This window comes from Suricata suricatta, chromosome 6, assembly GCF_006229205.1.
Source record: "Suricata suricatta isolate VVHF042 chromosome 6, meerkat_22Aug2017_6uvM2_HiC, whole genome shotgun sequence".
In the NCBI taxonomy this organism is placed as follows: Eukaryota; Metazoa; Chordata; class Mammalia; order Carnivora; family Herpestidae; genus Suricata; species Suricata suricatta.
This window is the reverse complement of record NC_043705.1, coordinates 29,320,654-29,341,721: the sequence shown is the minus strand read 5'-3', so window position 1 is coordinate 29,341,721 and position 21,068 is coordinate 29,320,654. Positions and strand designations below refer to the sequence as shown.

Sequence of the window (21,068 nt, the reverse complement as noted above, 5' to 3'; positions counted from 1 at the left end):
GAGTGTGTGGCTAAGGCTGAAATGGCTGACTTCTGTAAACCACCTTTCCTGTTTCCTGATACAATTCCTAACAAAATAAAGGCTATGGAAGACTTGTTCTTTATTTTAAAACGTTACTTAAAATGGTTTCTGATGTACTGCTGAAGCAGTAATGTTCCACAAGAGTACACTGCCTGTTTCGGGAGGCCACCCTGCCTGGCCTGGGAGGAGGGAGCGGGCGCCTGTCACTGACAGTCTTCTCCAGATGAATGAGCTTCTATTCACCCTCCAGGGACAGGGCTACTCACTTCTAACAATGACAAATGTGCAAATGCAACATCTCAACCGTAGCTCTCTGAGAGGCTAACCTCACACACTACTGCCAGGCTTGATGACAGTAAAAGGGGAGGGTGACAGGAGGGGTTTCCTAAATGTCTCCTTCTGGGTCTCTTGAAATTTGAGAGAGCAGTTCATACTGAGACTGAAGAAGAGACTGTAGTTTAAATTAAAACTACATGAAGCAAACTTCCAGAAAACCTGGCAGAACACTGTGCAGTTATCTCCAGATTTGCTCTGGGAATAAATGATTAGATCTCTGCTATCACAGTAACTTGCATATTGACAATTTAAATGTCTTTGATTCCTGCTAATTCAAGAGGTGGCCAAAGACTGACACTATGACCTATGATCACTAACTTTGAAACTGTGAAGGCCTCTTGGACTACTTGTGCCTACACCATGGAGGTCTTGACCTTATAAAAAAAACAGAACACTTCAGAAAACCAGCAACTCCCTGATTTAAAAAAAAACAAACAAACCAACCCTGGATCTTCGCTGGTTTTAGGAGCAGCACAGTAACAATCTGCGCTGTGGAGAAAAAAACGAAACGACACAGCCAGGCTGTATCATATCAACAAATATGACATCTGCACATTGCAAAAAAAGACAACTTTTCAGACATTTAGGAAAACTCTATCTTTACACTAGATTTTCTTTTCTTAGATAAAATTTATGAAGCTCTGTACTGGAGAAAAAAAAACCCATTATGACAATTTCCCCTCTATTATACATATGTTGATGATTTTTAAAAGAAGGTTAAATCTGTGTAAGGTCAACACAAGTTTCTTCCCACCACCCTCAGTAACTGCTTCTCATTCATACTTGGCTGAGGGGCTCCACTGCCCCTTACTCTGCAGCCTCTGTAGGAAGTGAACATTTCTTTTTGTTCTTGGTGATAAACTAATAACCTAATTTATTATGCCCATTGTGAGTGAGTAAAACAAGTGAGAAGAGCTTGGGAAAAGAGACCTCAAGTCCACAACCATAACCATAAAGCTCAAGAGGGTGAAACTCAAAACCTGCATTACTTGACACTGTGGCTTTGGGTCATGCTACCTCCTAAGTTTTCTTCTTTAAAGTGGCTGAGCTGAATTCTCAACAAGGCCACAATAACAATAACTCAATTTTGCAAACTTGACAGGCATCAAGTGAGAAGTCCCAACCGCACATCACATCAACTTCAGAACTACTCAAGAAATCTCTACCAGCTACTCCCCAATCCACAAGGAAAATGATGATGGAGAGGATAAGCCTCCATCTTTCCAATTTCTAGGAAAGGGTGTTGGCTACGTTATTAGGAAAAATGAAGTATCTTACCAAAAAATGAAGCATGCATGGATAGAAACATTCCAAACTGGACTACTGTAATGGCTGCAAACTTCTATAAATTTAGTAAAAATCACAGAGTTGTATACTTACAAAGGGGGAGGGTGAATTTTATACTCTGCAATTTATACCTCAAAACTCTTTTGGTTTTCTGATGCAGGGCTAATCAGGTATCAACTAAGGAAATTATCAGAGGCAAAATATAGGAAAGCAGAAATTCAAAGAGTTCTGTAAAAGCAACCACTGAAAACAGTGCTTACACAGGGGTGGGGAATAGAGAAATGGGTGTGTTCCATTCTGTGATCAGAATTTGGGTTTTTAATGGACCAATAACACCTTGGCCCTCACAAGGTAAAAGTCTCAGACCTAGTCATGTGTTAATGGTATTCCTAAGCAAATGGCAGAAGCAAATATAAATGGAAAATTTCTCTGATAGAAGGTAACCCAAACCCAGGCCTCAAAGAATTCTCATATGCAAACTGCCACGAATGTAAATTTACAACCAAAAAATGAAGGAGGTACACAAGGAAATAAGCTATCTTGGGAAGGAGTAAGCTAAAAACCTGTTTAATCAGATTCATAATGACTGCAGATATTCAAATGACCAAAACTAGAGCCTTAAAAAATATGAATATTATGTTAACAGAAATTAATGAAAAGTATACAAACTTAAAATACACTCAAAAATGACTAGGTGTATTTAAAAAAGATCAAAGTAGAACTTTAAGAGAAAATCAGTAACTTCTACAACTTCTAGAGATTAAAATATATTGATTGAATACTGTTAGAAAGTGATGTCCTAACATGTAAAATCAAACTGAAGAACTTATTCAGGAAAACTAAGAAATCTGCATGATATGGAGACAATGCACAAAATTAAGAGACATGTAATTATAATGAAAGAGTCTACTATTCAAGCATGAGGATTCAGAAGGAAAGACAGGGAGTGGGGGAGTGGCAATAGTGAAAGAGATAATGACTTAAAAATTTTCAGAGTGGATGAAACATAAATTTCAGATTTGGGAAGACAAAGTCTAAATAGGGGAATAAAAAGAAATCCATACCCAGACACACCTCAATGAAGCTTTACAACAATAAAGATGAGATTTTTAAAAGAGCCAGAAAGAAAATACACGTTATCTACAAAGGAAGCTCAATAAGATTGACTGCTGACTTCTTAACAGCAATGAGGGATGCCAGAGATAAGGAAAGAGTATCTTCAAAACAGTGAGGAGGTGGGGATGGGGGGTGGGAGGAAAGGGACAAGCCTTAACTATATATTCAACAAAATTGTTTTTCTAAGATTTGGGGCACAATAAAGACCAAAACAACCCAAGAGCATTTACTCCAGACAGATCTCCCCTCCCCCTACTAAGATGATTCAGGAAGAAGAGAGGTAACTCCAGACAGAAGGCATAACAACATGAAAGAAGAAATGGTAAGCAATGAAAATAATATATCAGGTGCAACTTAAGCAAAGTTTAAAAAATGAGTACAGGAATACCAATAGTGCCTAACTCGTGGGGCTAAAACTTACAAGAACCGAAGTAGTAAACAACATTAATATTTAAGCTGGAGATGATTAAAGTCAAAGCATTCTTATATTGTTTCAGAAAAAGGAAAAGATAACTGATTAACCCTCAACCACCTAGCTAAACATGCACGCTCAAATATCCAGAGTTACTACTAATAAAACAGAGTTTACCAACTTCCAAACAAGAGGGGGAAAAACTGGAGGTGAGAGGACTCAATCAAGGCAAAGGAGTAAAGACCGTTTTAAAAAAAAAAAAAAAGAGGAATGGAAGCAGAGGGTTGAGAAGAAAGAGAAGAAAATGTAACAGTAAAAATGAATCCACAGGTCATAACAATAATGAATATTTATGTACAAAACTCTCTAACAGGAAAAAAATCTTGATAAAGTGAGTAACAAGTAAATAAATACTTTACAAAATACATTTAAAACATAAACAAAACTTGCACACTGTTTTTAAAAAGAAAGGATCAAGCTATACTGGATGATCAAAAGGAAGCATCTGACTCATAGCCCTCTGTACTCCCCAATGTTATTGGGAGGCTGACGGCCACATGCCAGGTAGGCCGACGGCCACATGCCAGGTAGGCCCCTCACCAGATCACAGCTGCTTGCACCTAAAGAATGATGACCTTGTCTTTTAAGAGACAAATCACAAAAATCAAAAAAGGAAAATAATGTGGTATCTGTCACTATATTGTATTAAAATGTTAAGAAATCCGATATATTTAATCATTTACTGACCCTTAAGTATAAACACATAAAAGTCCCATGTAATGATTCTTTTCACATTTTTAGGATAAGCTTTATTTCCCATGAAAAACAAAAGGGCATCCTCCCTTCATTCTAAAGACAAGACCACAGCGGCGCCTGGGTGGCTCAGTCGGTTAAGCCTCCGACTTCGGCTCAGGTCAGATCTCACGTTCGTGGGTTCAAGCCCCGTGTCAGGCTCTATGCTGACAGCTCAGAGCCTGGAGCCTGCTTCTAGTTCTGTGTCTCCTTCTCTCTCTGCCCCTCTCCCTCTCATGCTCTGTGAGGGAGCAACATTAAGAAATCATTAATTTGATATGGGAGAAAGAGTCAAGTATAAAAGGTGCTATAGTTACCCTGAATCACAGCCATGATCTTTCATAAAAAGATGAAACAAAAGCCCTCAGTACTGTACTCCAAAACAAAAGAAAATGGTCATAAGAAGTGTCACACTGCTCACCAGTAATGACCCACAGCTCTTGCTCCCTTACTCATGGGGCTTGGGAACATACAACCTCTATGCACTCTTCACACAAGAAAATGGGCTTCAATATGATGTGGGAATGGATTCCACTGACAAATGTGGTAAGAGACACGCAGAGGTCCTAGCCAGAATCCAAGAAAATAAGAACAACTTCATGGCAAATACTCTGTTATTTGCCTTTTCAAATAAAATCACAAAAGTCATTTACTAAGGATTGAATCGGCAGCCAGGCCCACATAGCCTTCCTGACACTGACTGTGCACACAGAGGGACTGGAGGAATTTGCCTGTGTTCTAAAAACGTTAAAACTCAGTGTGTGGTTTTCAGTCTTGAAATGCATCCTGTATTTCCATAATGTGATATATAAGGAAGGTACCATAAAAGGTTTCCATTTCTAAGTGGATGTTATCCCTAATACTACTCAGAAACTATTAATATTTTGAAGCAACTTTACATGATACCCCATATTAAAGCATAACCCTTTTATACTATTTTACTTGGTCCGGGAAGAAAGTATTTCTATTAAAGCAATAAATAAGACTTCCAAAAACCAAGTTAGCAAGTGCCAACACATCTGCTCCAATTTTATTTTGGTCATGTATTAAAATGCTACTTAAATAACAGTTTTAGCTCTGCTTCCATTTAAAACGCTGATAAAACGGATAACTTCTTTCACATATCATCTCAGCACCATTTATACCACACTGTACAAAATATACATACTATATAAATGTGTTGTGATCGCCTCCTTCTCTCTAGTAGAACATAACCTTCTTGGGGGGGGAGGGGGGTGGATAGAGATTTTTGTGCCCATCGCTCTATCTCCCTAGTGCCTAGAAGAGTGACTGAAACACATCAGGAACAATGTAAATATTTGTCATAAGATCCCATGATAATTTTTTCTCTCTCACAATTATAGAAAATCTGCTATGGGTTTTTGAAAGCTTGGTACTAGCAAATGAAAAAACTGCTCAAATCAACATTACCTAATCTTTAAACCGTTTCCAAAATTTCCCCTTCATCTTCACATCCCAAAACATTTTACATTTCATCCCCTCATGTACACATTATACAGAATGAGAAGAAAATCAAGTTTAATAACAATGGTGCTCAATCATAACACAGAGCTCTATATTTCTCAAAGTGTGGTTCTGAGACCAGTGAGTGAGAATCCTAAGGCACAGTAGTCCACAGATCTGAAGATTGAGCACCTCAGTAATATTAATGTTTATTACCTCAGAACTACTACATTCATCCATCTAGTAGTTACTGAGCACCTACTTGTTCCAGGCACTGTTCTAGGCTCATGTTCTCAAAGAATTTACATTCTCTGGAATATGGAGTAGGAAACAGAAAAATAAGAAAAAGAAAAACAATCCCAGTAATTTTAGGCAGTAAAAAATGTTATGGTGGCTCTAAAACAGGTGATAAGGTTAAAAAATGGTGGAAGTCAGAATGGATAGGATGAGGAATCCAGGAGAGCCTCTCTGCAGGGGTAACATCTGAGCAAAAGCCTGTGAGATCAGAGGATGAGAAGTGGACAGAACATTCCAGGCAGGGGGCCCAGGCAGTACAGAGGACAGAAGGTGGTGACATGTTTGGCTTTGCTTCCACACTAAAGAGCACACTTTTTAACACCCAATAAATCAGACTACTCAGTTTAGGGATCAGACATGAGAGGCGTGCTTCCAACCCCACAGAGCACTTATCTAATACATGGCACCACTCAAGGACTCATGGGAAAATTGGGGTGAAAAAGAGAAAAAAAAAAGAAATTACTGTGAAAAAGAAAGAAATCTGTGGGAAGCTGAAACGCAGCTGAAATCCACAAAGAAGCAGCCAGAATATAAACTATACTTCCTATGGTTATCCAAATGTTAGTGGGTAATCATGGAAGTTACCAAAAGGTGTACAGGGAATAGTATAGACATGTTTTAGCTAGGTAATTTAGGGAGCAAGATAAAAATAAAGGGATTCTCAATGGGCTAAATGGCCAACTATACACGAAGAATTATTCAGTCAAGAAAATGATTTCTAGTGGCAAGCTGAAAAGTTCTCTAACAATTTAAATTTTGGGGGCACCTGGGTGGCTCAGTCGGTTAAGTGGCTGACTTCAACTCAGGTCATGATCTCACAGTTTGTGAGTTCGAGCCCCGTGTCAGGCTCTGGGCTGACAGCTCAGAGCCTGGAGCCTGCTTCGGATTCTGTGTCTCCCTCTTTCTCTAACCCTCCCCCGCTCACATTCTGTCTCTCTCTCTCTCAAAAATAAATAAACGTCAAAAAAATTTTTTAAATAAAGAAATAAAAATTTTTTCAGTAGCTACATTAAAAAAGGCGAAATGAGCAAAAATAATTTGCTGTTTTTAATCCCAAGACATTACATTTCAACATGTAACGAGTATAAAAAGCTAATGAGGTTTGAAAATCCTTTTTCCCCCCATACCAGATCATCGAAATCAGGTGTGTATTTACACTCACAGTTCTTCTCAATGCACATGTGTACACCAATAAAAAGATGGACAGAAGTAGTTCCAGAGAAGCAGAGTGTGGCTCCCTGTTGCCTACAACCAGAGAACCCACCAGTGCAATGTGATGCCTCCGGAGGGAGGGAGTTTCCCACCACAGAAGCAGTCCAAGAAAAGAGAAGTAACAATACATGGATGTTACAAAGAAGGGGTTTTACAAACCAGAATGAGAATCTATATGATTCTGTGAGAAAAAAACACTCACTGTGGTGTGAAGAGATGGACCCACTTCCTGAGCAAGAACAGAAAACCTAGCTCCTAAGGGGGAGAACCTCCAAGGAAAAGAAGAACAATGCACGAAGAACCAGGTAAGAGAAGTGGTAAGTCACTGGGTAAATGGCCACATGTAAAGCTACAGAAAACACCAGGACTTTCTTAGCTCTTCCATGTAGCTTTATGGCTGTATAGCAATCTATCTGATAATCAGGCATTCCATATTCCTTCAAGATGGGCAAGTGTCCTTTAATAAAGAATGTCTTTGTCCTGGTTTCCTGGGAGGAAACCATATCCATGAGATTTCCATCATGACAGGAATGTTTCTGTTACTCATTATTGGCCCTGATGGTTTATGCTAATGAAGTAACTTCTGGTGGGGCCCTAGATAAATTATGCTAAGTACAGCATTCTACTGAGTTCTGAGAGTTGTTCTAGCACATTATCACACCTGAAATGGGCCACAGAAAGCCCCTAAATTTGTAGCCAGTTGGTCAGAGTGTGGGTAGCCCAGAGCCCCTCCAAACTTGCAGCTGGCATTTGAAGTGAGAGCAGTCTTGTGAGGGGGATCATGGAAACTCCTGAATTTATTGCCTCTTGGGTCATCAGTGAGGGTTATCTTGTTGGGGATCATGCCATTTAGCTCTGGGGCCTGTGCTAACTGCAAATGGTTAGTGCAAAATTTTAATGCAGTATTTTAGAAAGATCAACATATCTGGCAGAATTCTCAATGGCTGCAAACTATGAGTCCCTCCTTTTCTGCTAGTGGCCTAATATCACTAGCTCTACTCAACTTTTGCACAAACTCTTCTCCTAAACCCCCAGGAAAAAGTGCAAATGACCAAAAAACCAGTCAGCTGACACTTATTCCAATTTTAAAGGAACCTGAATGAAAAGACGTAACAAAACAATCACAGTGAAGTATCTCACCTTTGTTTGTAACAAGTACCTCACTAGTTCAGTGTTCATAGTACTATGAGAGTCACAAAAGTCATGTAGGGAAGAGAAGCCGTTTCACTGAAGAATAAAGTTCTGCATTGAGTCAAGAATTGGAGGCTTCTACACTTTAAAACCTCATTTCCTTTTCAAGCACATATGCAATTATATATCCTACTATCTCTATTACCATAAATGTAATTTAACTGTTTGCAGAGTGGTACTACAAAGCCTTTAGTTGTGCCTCAAGCAATAAAAAGGCTGTGTCATTTAATACATATGTAATAAATATGCAGGGTGATGGGGGTGGACGGCACAGAGAGCGGTGAGAAAGGAGTCAGGACTGAGTTGTAATAGGAAACACCAAACTCTAAACTCTAAGGGGCCCTTGGTTAGTGATGTTCAGAACTAAATAAAAAGTAGAAGCATGGACAAATCTCCTGAAGCAAGGTCTCCAGGGCCTTCAGGTCCACCGAATGCTTCCCACTGTTCATGAAGCCAGCAAACTCAAAAGGCACAGTCCTCACTGCTGGAGGACCTTAGGCCAAGTTACTTAACCTCTCTAAGCCTCAATTTCCTTACCTGAGAAAGGTGTTATGGAAAATACATTGTATATGCACATGTACCTGGTGCACAAGAGGTGCTCACCAAGTATCAGCTGTGTTGGATGAGGATGACACTGCAGGCCCAAATAAAGAGTCCTCTAGCCACAGGACTGACAAAGGCTCCCCTCTGAGGTCAGGAACCACACTGAGCCCTTTCCCATGCCACCGCTGGTACCTGTTACCCCACCCCTTGGGTTGAGTGTCCTTGGTTTCTACCTTACAGGCACATTTTCTAACATGTAGGCTACTTGTAGGAGGTTGGCTTCCTAAGGAAAATCTTTGTATATCTAGAGGTACACCTCATGCTATCATGTGACTCTTGTGAAAAAGATTATGCTTAATGGACACATAAAACGATACTCATCTGCTTTTAACTCCAAATCAGAGAATCATTAACTTGAATAGAAGACTGACCTATGTATTCTGTACATAATTAATTCAGGTCAAAATAACAAAGAAAACTAGATGTAAAATTAGTAATGCATAATGCTATTACTGATGTTTTCCTTGGAACATTTTTATGCCATTAACCTGGCCTAATGTCACTATAAATCCAAATGTACAAGAAACACATTTTACATAAAAGGCCCATTTTCTGTTCTTACATAATAACCAAATTATCAAATGGTCTACGGAGTATCTTTTCCAAATATTAGATGTTTTACAGTAAGGTTACAAAATCAAGTAACTTTGGTATGTGTTTTACTATAGGTCAATGTTTAAAAATAAAATAATAATAAGTTGAACAATAATATAATTTCACATATTAAAAGGTAGGACCAAGCCTAACTTACCTGGAAATTAAAAAGCAATTCACCTCTCTTTTTTTCTTGTCACCTTACAAAACAACCACTTACATGAAGATTTCTACTGTTCCACCATATCTAATTTACATAACAGCATGTTTCTTTAGTTTTAAATCAAGAGGACTGGAATGGGTCCAAGTCTTGGGCAAGGAATTAAGCACTTGACCTACATTATCTCTTTTAGATTTAGACCTCAAAATAATCCTGAGAGAATTATCATTAGTGTCCTCATTTTACAGAAAATGAAATGGGAATTTAAAAACATTAAGTAATATTCCAGGATGCAGACTAGGATGTAAGCCATGAAATTTCTCCAACTTCTAGACACTACTCCCTTCTATAGGGTCTTTTGAATTCAGGTATGTGATTATCTTTATTTGTATTAACATTAGATGGAGGTATTAAGTTTCCAGGATAGGGACTACCTACATTTAACAATGTACAGAATTAATGTAAACTGACCAAAATGGTAGTTTGGGATGGATGTTATAATCACTAATAAAAGACTTTCATTTATACAGAGTGCATATTATGTGAGCCTCTGAAAATTTTTAGCTGATTAAATAATGTGATTAAAAGTCACTACACTACACCAAGTTACTTACAGTTAATGAAACTGGTAATACACTTACCTCAATCAGTTTGTTCGCATGTTCACGGAAAACCTGGGCATATTCCTTAACTTCTTTCTCATTTCCATTCTTTGCAGCTTCAATCAATACTAAAAGTGGAACGTTGGTTTCCAGGAATGAATCTGAAACATGGTCCATGACGGCTTTGCGTAGCTAATAATTAAATTGTAAAAATTTGATTTTATTTCTGCCAAGAAACTAGACTGCTTTTTTCTCCTGTACTTTTAAATCTTAGTGGAAGCTCATGATGGCCCAGTTGCACTTACATGAGGATCCCTCATGTAAGCCATGCAGTCATATAGTCTGCAACATAGGAAACATGATCCTGAAGATAATGCTTACACTATAGTAATAGCATTTCAGCAATAAAATCTCCAGTTTCAAGAATAATATCCCCTTTTTGGGGAGAATTACAAATCTAAAACTTGTATCATAAAGAAATAGTACAAAGCTGAACAGAAAACAGCTCTGGGCTAAATTGATACATAGCCTTGGAAAATATGCAATTATATTCCTAACCAAAAGTGAAAAGAGAGAATTAAGGACTTTCTGGTTTATCTGAACAGGGTTGTACCCAATGCACCTTTAACCTACTAATGGTGATCTTTATAACCATTTCAGATATGACTTCACCAGAAGAACAATGAATAAAGACACACTCCACCTTTGCTTATCAGACATGAACAATAAATGTCTATTAAGTCTAGACACTATTATTACTACTACTACTTTTTTTCCTTTTTTCTTTTTTTTTAAAGTAGGCTTCATGCCCAGCGTGGAGCCCAGTGACGGGCTTTGAACTCACGGCCCTGAGATCAAGACCTGACAGGAGATTAAGAGTTGAGCACTTAACCAACTAAGCCATCCAGGTGCTCACTACAACTTATTTACAAGTCTTAAGACAAATTTTATCACATTAGTAATAAAATTGCTAATATTATCACATTACATTATATACAAATAATACCTTTATCACATATATAATACAACTGATTCAAAATTAATAGAACTATTTAACAAATGAAAAGATTCTTTCCTCTGTATTTACTAACTTGGAAAACTGAGCAACCCAAACATTTCTATCACCACCTATCTGTACTGGAAGTACCTCTTCACCAAGGATCTACGGGAACTTCAAGTGTGTAATCTGAATGGGGCAAGTCAAATAACTGCAATTTCTGTCTCTCCTGTATGTACACTGGTATCACAAAAGATCCTTCAGGGTATTTTCATAGGTCCCCAAGTTGTTGTAAATTCATTTTCTTAACTGTACACCCTTCCTACACTAGAGCTAACATTCCGTCAATCCCAGTGGGACTCTATTATTCTAAGTCCCCAAGAGATTTTAGTAGCTATTTAGAACCTTATTAGCTACCAGAGACAGGCAGTTTCCTGTGAAAAACCATCCTTTTACCCCAATAAAACATATGGGCCGAGTACTTCCTAGAATTTTAACCAAAACTACAAAAGTGAGAACTTGGAAAAGAAATTGACATGTTTTTCCAGCTTACCTGTCGACGCAAGTCCCTAGTCTTCTTGGTCATTTTGTCTATGGCAGAATTGAGTGCATCACTTCTTTCTTTACGTCCAGCCTGGAAAATAAGAAAATTATAGGTAATGGCTATTCTTGCTCAAGTCAATATTTTTTTTAACGTTTATTTATTTTTGAGAGACAGAGGGTGAGCAGGGGAGGGGCAGAGAGAGAAGGAGACACAGAATCCTAAGCAGGCTCCAGACTCTGAGCTGTCAGCACAGAGCCCGACATGGGGCTCAAACCCACAAGCTGTGAGATCATGAGCTGAGCAGAAGTCAGGTGCTTAACGGACTGAGCCACCCAGGTGCCCCAAACCAGCTTTTTTTTTTTTTTAAAAGGCAACTTCTTTTCATCCAAAGTTGGTAATAAGTGGGGGCATGGCAGGGGAGAACCACGTGGCTTTGTTCATAAAAACCTAACCTTACAATTCTTAGGCTCCACATTAATTGACTGCAAAAATTAACAGAGTTTTACCAAAATAAAGCAATCAAGGAGACAGGATTTTCACTGAAATGGTTCTGATTGAAAAATTAAACTTATATTTTATTTTTATTTATTTTTTAAGAAAAAATTTTTATAGTTTATTTTTGAGACAGAGAGACAGCATGAGTGGGGGAGAGGCAGGGAGAGAGGGAGACACAGAATCTGAAACAGGCTTCAGGCTCTGAGCTGTCAGCACAGAGCCTGATGCTGGGCTTGAACCTATGAACCATGAGATCATGACCTGAGCTCAAGTCAGCTGCCTAACCGACTGAACCACCCAGGCACCCCAAACTTATATTTTAATTCAAGGCTCAGCATACACCAATTTCATTAATGAACCAGCTCTCCTTGAACTGCAAGCAAGAACAGATTACACCTGATTTTGATGAACTCTGAGATGTGAAGAATGTTAAAATGTGAAAAATGGCACCTGGCACTAAAACAATGTGAAACAATGAATTTTAAAGTTAAGATGTACCATGATGGGTCAGAGTAAATAATGTATATTATGTAGCTCCAATAAGAATGCTTTGTAAGATTACTTCAGCCATATATTTTTAAGTTCTAGGCTAAGCTTAATCCAATTGTACTGCACAGAAAAGAATGTATTAGTCACTCTGAGACAGTTATATAAATGGGCACTGCTTCAGAGTTCAGGAGGTTGAGATTTGCATCCAGGAACATTTTAAGCAATACCAAAATAGATGGTAGCTGAAAGAAAAGGAAACAAAGGTAAGTTACCTCAGACAGAAGTAGCCATGTGCCTGGAAATACCTAGGTTAAGACATCAGGTGGGTCAGACTATAAAGTATATTAAGAGTTTTTTCTTACTAAATACCCAGCCAACATATGTAAAACAGAACATGTGGTAACCACAAGAGAGACAGAAATGGACAAAGGACTCTAACCCAGTGTTCTACTGCCGGGTGCCTGCAAGCCATTCTGGGGTAGATACTCCATCAGTACACAAGCCAGCACGGCAGATGAACAGGGGAGATGGGAAGATGTGGTTTGACATTTTCTCAGTGCCTTTTATGTACACTTGTAACTCATTTTCTTTTATCTTTCAGTTATTAAATGGGGACAATGACACTTGTCCCTCTGCCCCCATCTCTACGGGTTGTAAGAAGAGAAAACAGAAGAAATGTTGAGGGATACAGATGATTTAGCAGCAGACAGAGAGGAGATAAGATAGGGTTTTAGGAATCCTGAGAGGTGAAATACAAATGCTAAATTAATATGTTCACTATCAAATCTGGTTAGGGTCACATCTGTTATCTTTTCCCCTCCAATAGTCCTGTATCATCAGTAAGTAGTTCAGTAATATTAATGAGTAAAAACAGAAAAATAAATCTCAACAAAACTGATTAAAGTATGAGAATTTTACCTGCAGGAATAAACTGTGATTTACTCATAGCCTTCAGTCAAAAAATAACTTGACAAGTATAATTAGTTATAATCTCAAAGACCAAAATAGCAGATCTAAGGCAAAGGTGACTAGAACTGAATTAAAAAAAAAATCAAACTGACTTCATAACTAAGGCCTTAATGAGGAAAGTCTCAGTGCATTCCTTAGACAGGCAAATCCACGTTATAAAAAAATTTCTTCTGGTCAAGTTTGTCATTCTTCCTAGCCACATTTTAGGGTGTTTCTGGGTATCACTTATCCCAGAAAACAATGGCTATCTGAAACCCAAAGGTTGGGTTCAATGACCTCATGAAAACTCCAATCCCTTGTAACCTTGAACACCCAGAAATTTCCTCAATTTGTGTCGAAGGATTTACTTTGCAAGTTACATAAAGCAAATCCTCAAACTTGATTTGAAGGGAATTATAGCCAACAGCAAAGCTTACTTGAAGATGCAACCCAGACTACGGATATGTTAAATCTGTACTTGTCAAACTATCTTAAAAATCAATTTGTCTTTCTTGTTACTTTAGGAAATAAAAGTTTACGCCTCATTGATCAGGAAAGGACAGTTCAGAAGCAGTTATTTACTGAAGCTTTTAGGGTATAGTAGAGAGACCCTCTTTTAAATCAAAGCCCTTCTAATACACACACACACACACACGTATGCTCAATATTAGGGTTCCAATGATTTAAAATATAATAGGGGTAAGTACACATACATATACACACTTATAACCTTTAACAATGAGCTTGATGAAACTGGAAACGCTTATTTGTAACATAAGATTTTACTTCTCTGTGAAATTAAAGCTGTAAGGATTTTTTAAATTCTAGTTTTAGCTATGCCAAAGGAAAGTTGCTCATTTAACCTTTAAAGTAAATGACTCTCAGCTCCTACCTGAGAGACTCTATTCCATCTAAGTAGAGAGGCTACCGAGGTTCACTCGCATTTGATATGCATGTCCTGCCAACCAGTGACCAAAGGGCTTTATGAGAAAAATATAAGGCAAATTTCGGCTTTCAACATATAGCTTCTCAGCAAGTAAATATCAGCTGAAACTGAGGAGTGAAAGTTTATTAGCTAGAGGGCCTCTAGCAACATAGTTCTAGCTGGGACAGTGAAAGGGCTTTCAAAATCCATCTTGAACGTCTACAAGCATGAAGAAGCCACTCCACCAGCCTTTTGAGTGGCCATACTTCTATTTATTTAGATATACTCTTGACAGAGCACCTACTCTGGATCCACTGGAGTAGGCAGGACTAGCCACAATCCTTCTCTCAGAGTTTATAATCTGAGCTAAAATAATTCAGAGCAATATAGGATTCAGCAATACTCTGTATTGTGCTGGGCCTAATAATAGGTGTTCTAAATGAATTAATAGTGGGTCAGAGTAGTAAGGGAAAGTTTTGCACAAGGTTACATTTAAATTAGGCACTGATTTTATTACATTATTAATCACTAAACTTTCCTGAAGGATTCTGCCCATTTTTGGTGGTAACCTGTGAAAAAACAAGCATTTTTTTTTCTTCCAAAGACCTGACATTTGCCTGAAAAAGAGTAATCTTTTCTTTTATATATATATATATATATATATATATTTTTTTTTTTTTTTTAACATTTATTTTTGAGAGACAGATCACGAGCAGAGGAGGGGCAGAGAGAGAGGGACACACAGAATTGGAAGCAGGCTCCAGGCTCTGAGCTAGTTGTCAGCACAGAGCCTGATGAGGGCTTGAACCCATGAACTGTGAGATCATGACCTTGGCCAAAGTTGGGACACTCAACGGACTGAGCCACCCAGGTGCCCCAATCTTTTCCTAACAAATTTATAATTCCCCCCAAACCACTCCTACCGTTGCTGTAGATGACACTGTCTCAGTGCTGTGGCAGGTGCATATGGCCACCAACTATTCACCCACACCCTACAACCTCTCAACTCCATGGCTCCAATCCAACCCTTCCCATTTGGAAGGCATGAAATGTGTCCCTGGCACAGCCGGTGGCATCTCAAGGTACATTTTAATCCCCAGAAATAATGTGACGTAAGTTCCCTGATGAGCCTACTAAAGCCTACTCAACCCAAAAAGTAACAGCACAATATAAACAGAGCGCTTCAAGGAAAAGCACAGTTAAAACTTTCACAGTGCTTCCAGTGAATAAATCTGTGGCACTTTTCCACCAAATCCTGGGAGATGAGAACAAGAATGTGAACTATTCCTTTAACATTCTGGGGGAAAATATGAAAAATCCAAGATGAGGGAAAGTTAGAGAGCCAATACTAAGAGAGTCCCAGCACAAACTGATGCATGTAGCAGAGATATTCTAATTTCCTTTTGAGATCAATCAGGTGTCTTTTTTCTTAAAACAGATACTAATCACTTACATATTAAATAGCTGCTGTGTTTAAGTGGGAAAGTTAACAGAGTACAAATAGGTATTTAAAGCAAACAGATATAAAAAATAAGTGTAAGAAAGTCATAAAGTAAGGAATTAATTTTGCAACTACTAATAACCCAGAAAAAGAGACTATAAGATGGTCCAACTGTGAGGATATTTCAGACAGATTTTAAAATGCTCATTATCTGGGAAGATCAAGCCATGATCTGTTGATAAACCATGGAAATCTTCTGATTTCTATGTTGATTAACAACAATTAAAAAAACTTTCTAAAAGGCTCTGATCTTCTTTGTCCTACTTAAGATAATGGGTTAACAGGGAATCATTGTTTACTGACAATTTTACAACATCTCATGTTCATTCAATGGGTACTGGATCTTGAGCATAATACAGCACATGTATTTTTGTTTTATAGTTAATATAAGCAAGATTCTCATCAGTTTTGCCATTCATTAAAATTAGCTGTACAAAGCAAAGACCTTTAAAAGGCAAATGAGGGGCACCTGGGTGTCTCAGTCAGTTAAGCATCCGACTTCAGCTCAGGTCATGACCTTAAGGTTCATGGGTTTGAGCCCCGTGTTGAGCTCTGTGTTGACAGTTAGCCCAGAGCCTGGAGCCTGCTTCAGATTCTGTATCTCCCTTTCCCTCTGACCCTCCCCTTCTTGCGCTGTCTCTTTCTCTCAAAAATAAAACATTAAAGAAAATAAAAAGACAAATGAATAAGTGGAAAATATGCTTTTAAAATATTTGGGATAAAATTAATTAATAAAAGAACAGTTTACAAAATCTTTAAGAAAATGACCAATTCCAAGTGGGAAAGAACAAATGAAATACACAGTCCACAGTAAGGAACAAAAATGACAATACATCTACATATAACATGATACTCACTGTCACTCATAAGAGAAACAAATTAAAAGGAAGCATTTTTCACCTATTAGATTCACAGATACTTTACAATATGGTGTGAGGGCGGGGAGGAACTTGGTGGAGTGGTTAGTGAACACTTACAGGGGAAGTATGAAATGGTTTAAAACTTTTCAAAAGGCAATGTGGCAATGTCTACCAATTTAAAAAAACATTTAAATGTTTATTTATTTTTGAGAGAGAGAGAGAGAGAGAGAGAGACAGACACAGAATCCAAAGCAGGCTCCAGGCTCAGAGCTATTAGCACAGAGCCCAATGCAGGGCTCGAACTCATGCACTGAAGGATCATAACCTGAGCTGAAGTTGGAAGCTCAACCGACTGAGCCGTTGAGGGACTTCTATCAATGTTAAATATACACTATCACCTAGTGATTTTATGGCTCAGAATTGATATAAAACCTTGCCTAAGAATGCAAAGATATTAAAAGGGTTTTCATTTTACACCATCTGCAAAAGCCTAAAGCCTCAAAACAAACTACATGTCCATACACACACACACACAAGCGCGCATGCTCACGTGAAGCAGAGTCAGCTCCCACAGGATGTCAAACCTTAACAGTACCATTTCAGCAAGATGGGTTCATCTCAACTGCAGCTATAATGTTGCCATACTGTTATAACACTTTCGTAATAAGAAACCATCTTCTTCTTTTTGGACCAAATTTTTGTTGTTGCTTTTCTTTGCACCAATGACATCACATGTTCCATTTTTTTGCTGGTCTTAGCACATACTGCTGTCCTTCTACTCCAGACTTGTAAGGGATTGAGATTTCCAAGGTTCAGCAATGAAGACTGTTAACATCTAGCCAATGTACATGCAAATTCACTCTTTTAAATTTAGCCAATGTGGTCAAAAGGCCTCTAAAATTCAAAGTGATTCTTTAAGGAAATATGAACGGGTATCTTAACTCTTAATTCGATTCTATGCAAATGGCTTTGTATACTTGTGGGCCACCTATGTGGGAAGGATGAGAAACATATCTGAACAGAAAACTACTTGTAAATGCAGAGGGAGAAGCAGGAAGGCCAATCCACTTTGCCATATCTGAGAATTTAAAAATGAAGCCTGCCACACACAGGGGAAGGAGTAAACATGAACATGATGTAGCCATTGGCAGAACAAGATAAGAATAGGGCTTGGCAATACAAATTTCAATCTGTGCATTAATTAAGACTTTAAGGGGTGCCTCGGTGGCTCAGTTAGTTAAACATCCGACTCTTTAAAAAAATTTTTTTAACATTTATTTTTGAGAGACAGAAAAAGACAGATCATGAGTAGGGAAGGGGCAGAGAGAGAGAGAGGGACACACAGAACCAGAAGCAGGCTCCAGGCTCTGAGCTGCCAGCACAGAGCCCGACGCGGGGCTCGAACCCACAAACTATGAGATCATGACCTGAGCCGAAGTTCGACCCTCAATTGCCTGAGCCACCCAGTGCCCTGCATCTGACTCTTGATTTTGGCTCAGGTCATGAACTCATGGTTTCATGAGTTCGAGGCTCGCATGGACTCTGTGCAGACAGTGGAGAGCCTTAGATTCTCCCTCTTTCTTTGCCCCTTCCTCCTCCCTCCCTCCCTCCCTCTCTCTCTCTCTCTCTCTCTATCAAAATAAAGAAGTAAACTTTAGAAAAATAAGATTTTAAGATAGCTGTTTGGTTTGAGGTCTACAGCAGGCAAAATAAAAGATCTTTCATGGCTGAAATGTACCTGTGACCAAACTTCTATGAAAGATATTCCCTCAACACAGGTGCATCACTGCAAAATTTATAGCTGATTTACCTAGCCCTGGGAGAACATAACACTAGCACAACAAAACTAGGCTGTCACATGATTCTGGCCTAGACATCCCCAACAGCAGCCAACTACCAAAAAGCACATGCCTTCAAAGCTAGAAGAAATCCTGAACCTTTTAAGTTACAGCATCAAAAGAAACACAGTTCACCATCCCTAGAGGAACCATCACTACTTCTTACTGCTTTCTCAATTGTGTCTAAGAAGAGAATAAAAGGACTTTAAAAAATCAAAATCAAGGGTGCCTGGGTGGCTCAGTCGGTTAAGCGTCTGACTTCGGCTCAGGTCATGCTCTCACAGTCCCGTGGGTTTGAGCCCCACGTCGGGCTCCGTGCTGACAGCTAGCTCAAGAGCCTAGAGCCTGTTTCAGATTCTGTATCTCCCTCTCTCTCTGACCCTCCCTTGCTCGCACGGTCTCTCTCTGTCTCTCAAAAATAAATTAAAAGAACACAAAAATCTTTAAAAAATCAAAATCAATGGAGGGCAGGGATAGGGACAAAGATCTAGTCAAAAATGGGGATTTTGGAGGCCTTATGCGGACGTAGTTTAAAACAAGGCTTTTTTTTTTTTTAAACAAAGATTCCCAACCACCCATATATTTATTTACATGCAACAGTAGTCTAGTGAGCATCAACAATGTAGAAGCCTAGTGTTCTGAATGCCCTCAGATCTTCTGGCTCCACCTGTGACTATCAACTACTCTTTAAACCATCTCCAATACGATTGATTGGTAAAGCCATCAACTCATACACATTCTATCTGTCTCTGTCAGGTTTTGTTTTGGGGAAGATAACAAGTTAATGTTCAGCACCAACCCCACTGATTTTTCCTGTTGGTTTTTTTTTTAAAGAGCAAATAAAAAACTTATAATAAGTCACATCTTTACCTTCAAATATACGCATCTTGAAAGCAGTGAACAACTCTAGAATATACCATAATCTTCTCTCATCCTCCTTCCTTCCTCACTCCCTCCAAAAGAAGGTTAGTAACACTCACACACTCCAATGTAGGCCCAAATATGAGGCTGCCAACTAAGAATCCTAAAAGATTCTTAGACCCACAAAATCTAAGAACTCTACCCTAAAAATGACTATTACTTTTTGATAAACATGAAGAGGTTCTCCAAGTAGTGATCAAGACTGGTAGCAACAAGGTTTATTTTAACATTACTTCTCCAGAGCACCTTCTGTGCAACACCGCTGGTGCTGGAGTTATTACAATTTTTGGATGTGGGTATGATTACGGAAACATTTCACATTTTAGCATAATGTAAAATCAAGCTTCTATTCCACTACAGAAAAACAGAAAACTCCATGTAAATATCTGTACATCTGTCACTCTAAGCAGAAAAATAATTCTAATTAGCAATACATATTAGAAACCAACTTTCGGGGGGCACCTCGGTGACTCAGTTGCTTAAATGACTGACTTGGGCTCAGGTCACAATCTCACAGTCTGTGGGTTCCAGCCCCGTGTCGGGCTGTGTGCTGACAGCTTGGAGCCTGGAGCCTGTTTCGGATTCTGTGTCTCCCTCTCTCTTTCTGCCCCTCCCCAACTTGTGCTCTCTCGCTCTCTCTCTCTCTCTCTCAAAAATAAATGTTAAAAAAATTTTTTTTAACTTTCATGTAGAGTAATGCATATAACTACAGCACCTAAGCCCTACTGCTTGGCTCACTTATTTTGCTTAGAACCATTCACAAAGAAAAGAGACAAGTTAGATTTTACTTCTCCTTTATCTTGTCACAAACAATAACTAAAGCAGTAAAAATTTAAACAGATGATATGGATAGTCCTTTGCAAAGGTTGTACTGCCACTTTAAGTCAAAGACATATGTGTGCAGAGTAAAGCTGCTCGAAAATGAAAAAACAAACAACCAAAAAATGTTTAATTCAGAAAGAACATGGGTCTCTGTTTAGTCCTTTTAGAGAAAAGAAAGGTAAAGATTTTTTTAAATGATATAAAATTCCATCAACAGAACTGTGTACTCCACCAACTTTAAGACAAACACCGTATCTTGTTTCGTTCCACAGACTATACCTTCTGAACCCAAAGAGAAGGCAAGTGAGCAAAATGACTGGTGACCCAGAACAAATTCTCGGGGTACTGTGATACTGTATTACTGCCTACCTTTGCAATGCAGTACTGCCCACTTCTTCAGATGCATCAAAAAATAATTATTCTTGATTGTACTAGTGCTTCTCTGAGCAATTTTCCTTGCCCACAAATCTGGTATAATAGTGTTGGGATAATGTCATTTAAGCATTTTCCATTTGTTAATATTGAAGAGGTAGGCAAGCAGACTAGAGAGGAGAAAGGAACCAAGACTCTAAGAAGAAGGAGATGCTTTTCCTTCTATATATTCACATACAACCCATTCCTAATTGCGGTTGCTCAAATCC

General features: G+C 38.6%; 1 protein-coding gene across 2 annotated transcripts in view; it reads right to left on the bottom strand.

Annotated features, from left to right (window-relative positions):
- Positions 1 to 21,068, bottom strand: part of CTNNA1 (catenin alpha 1) — a 178,818-nt gene that overhangs the window by 30,859 nt on the left and 126,891 nt on the right. For both annotated transcript variants that reach the window (XM_029941997.1, XM_029941996.1), the window contains exons 8-9: positions 11,638 to 11,718; positions 10,127 to 10,279 (exon numbers count right to left, since the gene is read on the bottom strand). In XM_029941997.1, coding sequence (XP_029797857.1) covers positions 10,127 to 10,279; positions 11,638 to 11,718 — 234 coding nt within the window. The remainder of the gene's footprint in view (positions 1 to 10,126; positions 10,280 to 11,637; positions 11,719 to 21,068) is intronic.